Genomic DNA, 11,956 nt, shown 5'->3' on the forward strand with positions numbered 1-11,956 from the left:
CCTTATTGTTCATATCACTATCAACATTTTGGTCAAAGCTATTCAACAAGTCTCTAGGAAGTTCCAGACTTTCCCACACTTTCTTATCTTCTGAGTCCTCCAAACTGTTCCAACCTCTGCCTGTTACCCAGTTCCAAAGTTACTTCCACATTTTCAGGTATCTCTACAGAAGCACCCCACTCTCAGTACCAATTTACTGTATTAGTCCATTTTCCCACTGCTGATAAAGATATACCCAAGACTGGGTAACTTATAAAGAAAAAGAGGATTAATGTATTCACAGTTCCACATGTCTGGGGAGGCCTCATAATCATAGTGGAAGATGAAAGGTGAAAGGCACGTCTTACATGGTGGCAGGCAAGAGGGAGCTTATGCAGGGGAACTCTCATTTATAAAACCATCAGATCCCATGAGACTTACTCACTATCACAATAACAGCATGTGAAAGACCTGCCTCCATGATTCAATTAACCTCCTACTGGGTCCCTCCCATGACACATGGGAATTGTGGAAACTATAATTCAAGATGAGATTTGGATGGGGACACAGCCAAATCATATCACCTGCCAATATTTGTTATCTGTCTGTTTTATTTTAGCCATCTTAATGGATGTGAAGTGGTATCTCATTGTAATTTTAATTTGTATCTCTCTGATGGCAAATTATGTTGAACATCTTTCTATGTGCTTATTGGCCATTTGTGTAATTTCTTTGGATAAATGTCTATTCACATCCTTTGCTCACTTTTTTTTAAACTTTATTTTTGACTTGTAAGTATGGTTCTTTTTTTTTTTTTTTTTTTTTTTTGAGATGGAGTTTTGCTCTGTCACCCAGGCTAGAATACAGTAGTGTGATATCAGCTCACTGCAACTTCTGCCTCCTGGCTTCAAGCGATTCTCCTGCCTCAGCCTCCTGAGTAGCTGGGAATACAGGCATGCACCACCACACTCAGCTAATTTTTATATTTTTAGTAAAGATGGCTTACACTATGTTGGCCAGGCTGGTCTCAAACTCCTAACTTCAGGTGATCCTCCTCCCTCAACCTCCCAAAGTGCTGGGATTATAGGCATGAGCCAAGTATGGTTCATTGTAAAAACTTTGTTAGTTAGAAATAATTTCAGACTTCGTAAAAGTTTCAAGAATAGTATAAAGAATTTCTGAATATTTTTAATGCAGGTTTCCTAAATGTTAACATTTTACCATTGCCTTACTCATTCTACTTTTTTTCAGAAACATTTGAAAGTAAGTTGCAGATATGATGCCCCTTTACTAAATACTTCTGTGTATTTCCAAAAACAAGAACATTCTCTGATATAACAATAGTTCTTTGGTCAAAATCAGGAAATGATTCAATGCCAATAACTAACCTACAGACCATATTCAAATTTCACCCATTCCCCTACCCATGTCCTTCATCAGGCTTATGTTTTTAACACAATTTTTACATATTTCTTACCTTTCAGACATTTGTATCTTTTTTTTAAAAAAAGTTACTGTTGGCCAGGTGCAGTGGCTTACACCTATAATTGCTGCACTTTGGCAAGCCAAGATAGCAAAACTGCTTTAAATCAGGATTTCAAGGCCAGACTGGGCAACATAGCAAGATCCATGTCTACAAAAAATACAAAAATTAGCTAAAGCAGATAATCGTCTTCCTCAGAAAAGAATTTTCCAGACTCTCTCCTAGTCTAGGAAAACCACACTCTCCTTAGGGGCTGTTCCTAAGTGGTTCCTCCTAGAAGCAGCTAGGTTCAGAAGAGGCTAAGTCTGATGCTTTGCCATCCCTTCATTGTCCCCTCCTTTTCTTCAAAGTCTGACAGATGGTAGAAATTTAATAAATGTCACATGAATGGATGGATGGGATCGTGCTTTCATCAACCTGTCTTCTAAGGCAGGTTGAAGGAGAGCAGGTTGCTTCTAAGGAGAGCAGGGAGAAGCTATTAAAATTCTTTAAAGAGTAGGCTGTTGGGCCAATAAGATCTTTATCTTTCAGTGTGAATAGCTAAGTGAAAAGCAGGGCAACTTCAAATGGTATACATGTATACAGGGTCCTATCAGCGTTAAAATACCAAAAGCTTAAAAACAATTAGCCAAGCGTGGTGGTGCACCTGTAGTCCTAGCTACTCAGGAGCCTGAGGTGGAAGGATTGCTCGAGCGCAACAGCTCAAGGCTGCCGTAAACTGTGATTGCACCATTGCACTCCAGTTTGGGCCACAGAGCGAGACCTAAAAAAAAAAAAAAAAAAAAAGTTTCTTCCAAGTTGTTTCTTTCTTGGAATTGGCAATAATAGTTGGAAGGTAACTTTGCTGTTTAGCCCCAGGGGAGGGATCAGCCCTGTGGGGAATTGAGTTGTTATCAGAGGTTACTTACTTACTGCCCTTGCTAAACTCTAAAGAGATTCATTTTTTAAAAACTCATACACAATATTTGAACATATGTATATACATAATGGAATACCATTTGGCCATAAAGAAGGAAACCATGAAGAGATTCATTTTTAATACATGCAGCTGCATGCCAACTTGTCTCACGTTCCCTCTCTCCTAGAAAAAAAAAATGTGAATTTTCTGAAGCACCTACCTGGAGGTACAGACAGATGACTGCATAAACTCGAAGCTGAGAGTGGACAGAATCGCTACCAGGGAGACTGTAGCATGAGCAGGGGCAGAATCCTAAGGAATACACTTTTAGGAACAGAAATCAGAAATCTCAAAGAGGCAGAGGGTACTGGTGACAGCAAGGAGCTGCTCACAGTCTAGTAAAAGGGAAAGGTTTTATTATCACTTGGAGCCACTGTGGTTCTCCCAGAGGAAGCTCCTGTCATCCAGACAGCGGTCTGCTCCCAAGCCAGCAGAGACCTCAATCCCTAAATGGGCATGAGCTTCATTCAGGGCTTTCACTGGCCATGACCAGGGGGACGCCCAGCACCGAGTTCAGGGCCTGCCCTGGAAGAGGTCAGTTGTGCAAAGAAGTTAGGGCTGGAACTGGGAGGAAATTCCGAGCATGCGTCCCAGCCGGGGGTTGAGCGTGCGGGCGAAGAGCAAGGCAGCTCCGGGAACCCGGCTAGGGCTTTCCGTGTGGGCCGCGCCTGCTAGCGCTTTCTATTTAGCCCCTTGACACGGACTGGGCTCCCGCCCACAGCTTGACTTCCGCTACCAGCAGCCAAGGGAACCAGATTCAGGTGGAACCAGCACCCCTGGGTCCTTGCGGCCCGAAGCCTGAGGTTCCGGCCCCTCCCCGGCAGGGCGGCCCCGCCCACACCCGTCGTGGTCCCACCCCTTCCACCGCCGCCCGGCCTCCCACCTGGTCTCTGGGCCCAGCGCCACCGGCGGAGGACGGTAGCGCGGAGGACGGTAGCATGGAGCGCGGCCTGGGGCGTGCTGTGTGCGTGCTGACCGGGGCCTCCCGCGGCTTCGGCCGGGCGCTGGCCCCGCTCCTGGCCTCGCTGCTGTCGCGCGGCTCCGTGCTGGTCCTTAACGCCCGCAATGACGAGGCACTGCGGCAGCTGGAGGCCGAGCTGGGCGCCGAGCGGTCTGGCCTGCGCGTGGTGCGGGTGCCCGCCGACCTGGGCGCCGAGGCTGGCTTGCAGCAGCTGCTCAGCGCCCTGCGCGAGCTCCCCAGGCCCAAGGGGCTGCAGCGACTGCTGCTCATCAACAACGCGGGTAAGACACCGGGGCTGGAGCGGACTCCCATGTGAGTGTCCACTTCCTCGACCGCTGGCGAATTTAAGAGCGACTCCTAGGGAGTCGGATAGGACGCCTGGAAATCCAAAGCCCTAGTTGTTCCAGTTTGAGTAGCAAATGTAGGCGAGGTGTACGGGGAGACTCGGTGCCGTCGGGGCAACAGTCTGCTCCACTTGCTGGAAAATTGGCCAGCCGGGTTTTCCAAAGCGCCTGTGGAACTTTCCCGATCCCCTTGCTCTGCGCCCTCTGGTGGAGGCCTGAGTCAGGGCTTGGAGTCTTCAAACTAGTAAACTCCCTGCTTTTCCAAAGGACCCCTAGAAGTCTATCCCTCAGCCCCAGGGCAAGGCAGTAAACTGTGCCTTCTCATTCTGCAAATGTGTAAAATGTGCCTTCTCAGCTTGGGATGGCTGGGTTCCCCAGGTGTGTCTGTCCGCAGAGCTGGGGTAGAGAGAAGCCTCTTCAGAAGCGCTAGGCAGCTTCTTCCTCTAGGTCTGCATGGGAAGAGGATATCTGGAGGAACTTGCAGAGAGCTGGGGGAGAAGAAAGCCCTATCTGCACTGAGTTACTCCTAAGCTCTGGTTTTTCAGGCTCTCTTGGGGATGTGTCCAAAGGCTTCACAGACCTGAGTGACTCCACTCAAGTGAACAACTACTGGGCGCTGAACTTGACCTCCATGCTCTGCCTGACTTCCGGCGTCTTGAAGGCCTTCCCGGCTAGTCCTGGCCTCAACAGAACCGTGGTTAACATCTCGTCCCTCTGTGCCCTGCAGCCCTTCAAAGGCTGGGCGCTGTACTGTGCAGGAAAGGCTGCTCGTGATATGCTGTTCCAGGTCCTAGCGCTGGAGGAACCTAACGTGAGGGTGCTGAACTATGCCCCAGGTAGGTGGGAAGTCCTGCCATCCCTGTCCTCCAGGACCCACTGGTCCCCCTCTGGGGGCTGGGCAAGCGGCCTAGTCCACTCCCTCCAGGAAACAACCCACAGAGTATTTCGTTCCTGAATCATGACCCATCACCCCTTAGGGGAAATATGGACCTAAGGAAGTAAGAGCTGGCAGGGGCTGGGATACTGGCAGAGAATGAGGAGTTGCCTGGACTGGAGGTTTGAGGCAGGAAAGTCTAAGATATTAGATGGAGTTTGGGAGAAGACTGGGTTTCGAGTTTCAGGCCTTCCTCCTGGGAAATGGGGAAGATGCTTCCTGCCTCACAGGGCACTTTGGAAGACTGAATGAGATACTGTATGTGAAAATGACCCTGACCTCTGATGTGTTGCCTCATTGTTAAATAGGACTGACCACACCATATTGTCTGCATATGTTTGCTTGCCTCCTTCCCTCCCTTGACAGGAAAGCCTTGGCGCTGTGCATAGCACCTAGCAAAGCACTGCACTAAGGCAGGCTGCAGGACATGCTAGCTGCATGGAGAGCGGACAGACATTGTTGAGCGCTGACTATCCCCAGCTGAACTGTGCTGGAACACTATGGGGGATACTGGGATAAATAACGGTAGAGCCCTTGTTCTCATGAACACCAAAGGACAGGGAGTTTTGTGATACTGGGTCTGGTTTCTGATGCCACAGCACCCCTTTCTTAATAGGATTCTCTTCTAGGCTTGAGGTTGCTGCAGTCAGAAGGTGGTAACAGAGCAGCCCTGGAATGCCTAGCAACTTGGGCAGAGATCCAGTAGTCTGTGCCCCTGGGGAGTAGGACCAGGATCTCAGGGCAGACAGGTAGAATGGCTTGCACAAAGCACAGATGTGGCAGGGCCAGATCCCACCTTGCGTCCAGGTTCTTCCTCATGTTCTCCAGTACCCCAGCCCCTACCACCCCCGACCACCCCCGCCCCCAACATACATGCGCAGTTATTCTTGCAACCGACATTCAACTCATCATCCACTCTGAGCCCAGCCCAAGGACTCGCACAAACGGTGGTGATCAAATGTAAGCTACAGCTAGGAGCAGAGGCCACATGGCTGTGTTTGGTCTCAGGAGGCTGCCCTGGGCATTATGAGGGAGCTGAGATTTTTCAGGAGGTCCCCAGGGCCTGAACCAAGGTTTTCATTTTGGTCTCGGGAAGAATGTTCTAACAGGTGCTCAGAGATAGGATGGGCTGTTTGGAAAGGCAGCAAGTCCCCTCTCGGCAGGGATGCACAGGTCACTGGAAAACAGTCAAGGACCAGGAGAGAGATTCTTCTTTCAGCCCTGGAATTCTCTGATTTTCTGCCCCTGAGGACCATTAACTGCAAATTCTGGGGTGCATGAGTGATTCCTATGTGAAGAACAGAACATGCTTACAACAGTTCAAGAAGGGAACAATTCCCTTCGGGGGAGACTAGGGATGGCTTTATTGGAGGTAGCTGAACTGGACATTGACCTTGGTTGTTAGCAGGTGGAAGGCATTCCTGATAAAAGGAAATGAAGGTGTGATGGCTCATTGTGGGAGTGGCAGATCGTCCTGTTTGCCTGTAGGGTAGGTGGTGTGCCCAGAGGAGAGCAGACAGAGGTGCCTTGAGTACTAGGCCAGTCTGTTGGGAAGCTGTTGAGTGGTTTTGAGCAGAGGAATGGTGTGATCCCAATGATGTTTTTGTTTGTTTTTTTGAGACAGTCTTGCTCTGTCACCAGGCTGGAGTCCAGTGGTGTGATATTGGCTCACAGCAACCTCTGCCTCCCGGGCTCAGGTGATTCTCATGCCTCAGCCTCCAGAGTAGCTGGGACTACAGGCATGTGCCACCATGCCTGGCTAATTTTTGTATTTTTAGTAGAGACGGGGTTTCACCATGTTGGCCAGGCTGGTCTCAAACTCCTGACCTCAAGTGTTCCTCCCACCTCAGCCTCTTAAAGTGCTGGGATTACAGGCATGAACCACTGCACCTGGCCCCCAGTGATGTGTGAGTAGAATGAGTTTAGTAGTGGGCTACAGAAGGAGCTAAGGCAGGGAGAGAAGCAAGGTTGTAAAAAGGGCCTGATGGTTGGGATGTGTAGATGCTGAAGGGTCCTACCTGGTGCCTGGTTGGCTGTGTTTGCGATGGGGCATGGAAGGAGGAGGTGATGGAGGTTTTGACTCTGGAAAAAGAATACTTGACTAATAGAAATGGGGATGTCAGGAGGTAGTGCTGGTTGAACAGATGAGGAGCTTGGGTTTAGACATGGTAGTCTGGAGAGTCCGTGTTCATGAGCTTTTGGATTTCAGCCCAGAATTCAATAGTGACAAATTGGAGCCTTTGGCAACCCTGACCACACATTTCAGCCAAGATGACGTGTTTCCTCTGGCCAGACCTGACTCAGGCCCACCCCCAACATACAACGGAGACCTGAAACCTTCTGTCCCTGCCTCGGCCATGTTCCCTCATCATCTGCTTTTCATCCTCTAGGTCCTTTGGACACAGACATGCAGCAGTTGGCCCGGGAGACCTCCATGGACCCAGACATGCGAAAAGGACTGCAGGAGCTGAAGGCAAAGGGAGAGCTGGTGGATTGCAGGGTGTCAGCCCAGAAACTGCTGAGCTTGCTACAAAAGAATGAGTTCAAGTCTGGAGCCCACGTGGACTTCTATGACAAATAAGCCCATGCCTTTGGCTTCCTGAACCTTTTTGTCCCCACTCAGACATACCCCAGAGCCCCGTGGCTCCCTACACCTTGTCATAGGGCAGTCCTGCCTTAGATATATAAGCACTCATGCCTACTGCCCTGCCCTGAGGCACAGCCAGCTGTGAGCTCGCAGGTCGTTGGCCTTAACCAGTTGTCAGTAGTGTGTGCTGTGCACCCTGGGTTATGAGGAGGCTTAGGAGAGAGGTTATGGGTATTGGCATCTCTATCCCCAGGAATAGAACTTAAGGGGTGGGAAGAGCAGGAAAAGAAGCTGGAGAAGAAGTTGTGTCTCCTGCTCATAGCAAGCCCATGGGGAGACGAAAGAGTGATCTGGTGTTGAATAGGAGCACCCATGTAGATTCGATGGCCTGGAGGGGAGGAAGTGTGCAGACAGTATAAGTTCCAGCCCACACACATGCCCCTGGCTGAGAGGAGAAGGGCCTTCTGTTGAACTCTGTGTCCTCACTGATGTCTCCTTCCTCCAGAATCCACCATCCCTTCCCCAGGCTGGGAGAAGGGGCTCCTGGGTGTCTATACACCGCAAAGGCCGATACAAATAAAATACAGATTGTCCTTTCTTCATGCTTGCTTTCTCATCTGATACAGGGCCTGTGACTAACTGCCTGGTTCACTGGGCCCAAAGTCATTCCCGAGGCAGTTAACCCAAATGTGAGGTGTTGTCCTTATTTCCTAGGGAGCTGTCCTGGGGCCATCTGCCTCCAATCATTGAGCCCCACTCAGTGGCAAGCCCAGGTCCCAAGTTGCCCACAGTCGGCATGCCCAGATGCCTGCTCTTTTGTGCTGTTGCCCTCACTGACCCCAACCTTGACAGCCCTTTTCTCACCCTGGGCTGTTCAGAATACCCATCTTTCAGGGCCCAACTTACAGCCTGCTCTCCGCTTGGCCTTGGAGCCTGGGTCCTCTCCCTGACTTTCTGCGGATTCCCAATTCCACCCCCTGTCCACATGGCAATGCTGTGAATGGATGCCAGCTGCTGTTGGCCCTCTTGGCATTGTCCATCTGGCCCATGGTCCAGGTCCTCGGTGGGGTGGGCTTGGGACCAGCATGCCTTTGGGGGAGATGGGCAAGATTCCAAGAGAGGGAAGCTCTGAGAAATCAGGGCTGCCACCAAGCCAACCCTTGCGCAGGTTGGTGGACGTAGGCTGGGCTTGAGCGTCACAGCCGTGGTGGTCTGCAGCCAGCACCCTGGCCCCGGCCATATTTGGGAGGAGGAAACGTGGTCCCCTGCTAGCTGACTACAGGACTCAGCCTGGCTCTTGAGTGTGCAGAAGGGAATTCCTCCTTGTGCTCAGCAGAGGGCGCATGGAGGCCGCGCCTCCCGGAGAACCCCGGGCGGCTCCTCTTGCTGAAGGGCAGGCTGGCGGCTGAAGTTGGCAACAGCCTGCCTGGTCCCCTAGGAGGGAATGAGCGAGCTCTTTACTGGTCCAGCAGAGCCCTTGCCCTCATGCCCCCACTGAAGTCAAAATCGTTGGGCTCAGGTTCCTGCTCTGCCACTTACCAGCTGGTAACCCAGGGCAAGTTTCTTCTCTGTGCCTCAGTTTCCTCATCTGAAAAATGTGGATTCTAATGGCACCTACCCTAAAGGGTTGTTTTGAACATTAAGCGATCTAATGTTTGTAAATGCTCAACACAGTGCTAGCATTCCAGTCGGTAAGTGCCCCGTAGATGCTAGTATTTATTGCCTTTCAATATGAAGATCCAGATCATCCTGGAGCCCCGCTGGCAGCCTCCTCTCCTCTAGTCGGCCCAGACATCCTCCCCTGGCTGACTTGAGGCAAAAACTCTCACTGTACTGCCCCTATTCAGCCTCCTAGAGGTGAGGGTGGAGTCTGGTCTGGACACCTTGACTTGGGCTTACAGGAAAATACATGAGCTTTAGAGTCAGGAACCTTCAGTCTCACTACGCTGTCTGTGACAGAGGTGCCGTGGGGTGTTGGGCAGAGCCCTGCTGTCTCTCTGGGCTTCAGTTTCCTTAGAGCAGTGAACTCCAAGATTCCTTCCTGGACACCTTCCTCTGAGGCGTTTCTTATGTGGTCAGGTGGTGGATTATGGCAGTCTGGGCTTCCTTTTGTGCCGTGGTGGGTGGTGGGTAGGTTTCCTCCCTCGGCCCCTTGCTCCCGTGGGAGTGTGAGGGTGGTCAGTGCCAGTCCTACTCTGTGGATAATCCACTGGGGTTGACTCCCTCCCTCCCCGCTAGGCTGGTTGCCCAGGAGCTTAGTGAGGAGTACCGCATGTCCCCACGAGGTGGCGAGGCCCTCCCATGCCTGACATTTGTCTTCTCTGAGCCCAGAGACATAGGAGCTTCGGAAGTGCTCCCTTGGCCTGTCTCTCCCTGCAGCCCAGGATTCTAGACTGGGCGGGGGGCGGGCAGGCGGGCACCAGGGAATTGGGGAGATCAGGGAGGGGCAGCATCACTCTTCCTGCCAGGTCCCAAGGCCTCTTCAGTGACCCACAGTCTCTGCCCACAGAGATTTTCCAGACCTTGTTCCCAACCCTGGACTCAGCCTCCCCAGGTCCTCAGACACTGGGGCAGGGAGGCTTTTGTGGTGGCCTCTAGGCCATAAGCAGCCACCCTCCAGGGGCTAACCATCTGTGTTCCCCGCCTGCATGACCTGGCCTTGGCCACCACACACATGAGCACATGCGAGTGCACACACAAATACATGCCTGCACATGCCCAGGGCCCAGCTGCTGGAGCGAGCAGGGCCATAGATGAGCCTAAAGACAAACAAGGTTCTTCTTTGTCTTTGGTGTGAGAGCACTGGCAGTTTTTGGTTTTGTGTTTAATACACCTGCACTGGGGCCAGCAGCTGGCTTGTGAGGGGCAGGGGGTAGTGAGGGGAATATTCCAGGCCAAAGTCAGTGTCCAAGAGCATGACCAGCTGGGATTAGTGTGGTCAAGAGCTTCCCCTCAATCCCCAATTCCTGTCCTTCCTCCCGTGAATACACACGCATGCCCCACAGCCAGGCTGGTGCTGAGTCTGTTGTCAGCCATCAGGGTCACTCGCCCAGGACTACTCCATCCCAGCATCTCCCCGTGCCTCACCCCAGAGAGCCGGGCCCTGGGATGCTGCCTTCTGGCCTCCTTCACCTTCATCCTTCCCCACAGAACAGGGTGGCATAGGCTAGAATGCACGTGATTATTCTGACTCACATGGCAGGTGTGCACACCCCTGTGTGAGCACACCCAAGAGCGCCCATGCATGCCCTCACCGCTGGGCTCCCGTGTGGTGACAGGGACGTGGGTGAAGATGACTCCCAGTCCCCTGGGTGGAGACCCCATTGGGTGGCACCTCTCCAGCCCTCACATCATCTCTCAGTGATCTGGGGTGTAAAAGAGGAGGGGAGTGGACCAGAAACCACAAGACAGCTTGTTGGAAGTGAGCTGAGGAATCACTCCGAACCTCTGGGGTCAGCGGCAGGAGCCGATAGAAGGCAGGGCTCTGAGCCTGGAGCCAGCCATCCTTGCCCCACTCCCCAGTCCTGAGGTCTCCCACCTGCGGTGCTGGGAGACGGGGAGCAGCGCAGAGCGCAGATGTTGTCTCAGACTTTTGAAGTAGAGCCCACTCCCACCAGGGAATTATTGTTGCTTCCCAGCCAGCCTCCCCTACCTCACCCTTTGTCTCTCCTTTCAGCCGTGCTAAGTGCATCCTCAGCCCTAAGGGCCCTTCGTGTGAGCTGGGGGAGCCCCGGATTTCTATTTTCAGTGAGGAGTTGGGGTAAAGGAGGAAGGGAGAGAGAAGGACATGCCTATCCCTTGGGGGCTCCTCCCCCTGCTGACCTCAGTGGCTCAGCGTGGTTCCTTAGCTAACTAATCTGAAAGCTGTCTAGCGGTCTCTTATCCACAGGACCGCCCAAGGACAGCCCCAGATCCCCTATCTGACCCCCTGGGCAGGACAGGCGCCCTGTGCAGAGGACAGAGACAGCTGCATCATTTTCTGGAACAAAATGGGCTTTTTCTGAGTCCCTCCTTCTGGCCTGCCCAGGTGACACAGGAAAGGGACGGGGCAAAGTGAGGAGTTGAGAGGAGGTAAGTCCCCTCTCTGCTCTGGAGCATCCAGGCAGAGAAACAAAAGCAGACACCACAAGAATCAAAGACAGAGACAGGGCAAGCCGGACAGTGAGAGAGGAAGATGGAGAAAGGGACAGAAACACAGGGAGGAAACAGAGTGGCAGAAAGATTCGAAAATGTAGTAAGACAGATTTAGATGGAGGGAGAGAGATGGCGGGAGAAGCCACACACCCTCACACACTCGCACACGCTCATACTCCCTTTCTCCCTCCCTCCTTCTCTCTCTCACATACACACACTCACACACACACACACACCCGGGCGTGCGCTCACGCAGCCGCCCTGAGCCTTGCTGGAAATATTCCTGTTCGCGACGCCAGGGCCTCAGCTGCACAGGCGTTGCCGAGCTGTTACCTTGCACATCTGTCAGCTCCAAATGTAGAAGCTGTCATAGGACTGTGTGTGTGTAAGTGTGAGAGTGTGTGTGCATGCCTGTTCCTCCCAGAGAATTCTGAGGCCTTAGTCGGCAGAGGGAGATTCCCAAGGGCCCGGAGGCTCTCCAGGAAGTCCAAGCCCTGAAAAGCAGGTCTGCTCCTTCCCTTCCTGCACAGGGAGTGGCCATGGGGCCGCCCAGCTTTAGGAGATGGCCCACTGGAC

The 11,956-nt window shown here is 52.3% G+C and overlaps 1 protein-coding gene across 1 annotated transcript; it reads left to right on the forward strand.

Moving 5' to 3' along the window:
* Window positions 1-3,318: 3,318 nt before the first annotated feature.
* SPR (sepiapterin reductase) lies at window positions 3,319-7,846 on the forward strand. The gene is made up of 3 exons (XM_012475699.3): window positions 3,319-3,662; window positions 4,271-4,561; window positions 7,050-7,846. The coding sequence occupies exons 1-3, from the start codon at window positions 3,359-3,361 to the stop codon at window positions 7,238-7,240; spliced, it is 786 nt and encodes a 261-aa protein (XP_012331122.2). The 5' UTR covers window positions 3,319-3,358; the 3' UTR covers window positions 7,241-7,846.
* Window positions 7,847-11,956: the final 4,110 nt, after the last annotated feature.

This window comes from Aotus nancymaae, unplaced genomic scaffold (genome assembly GCF_030222135.1).
Source record: "Aotus nancymaae isolate 86718 unplaced genomic scaffold, 86718_ANA_hifiasm-v0.15.2.pri h1tg000057l, whole genome shotgun sequence".
NCBI lineage: Eukaryota > Metazoa > Chordata > Mammalia > Primates > Aotidae > Aotus > Aotus nancymaae.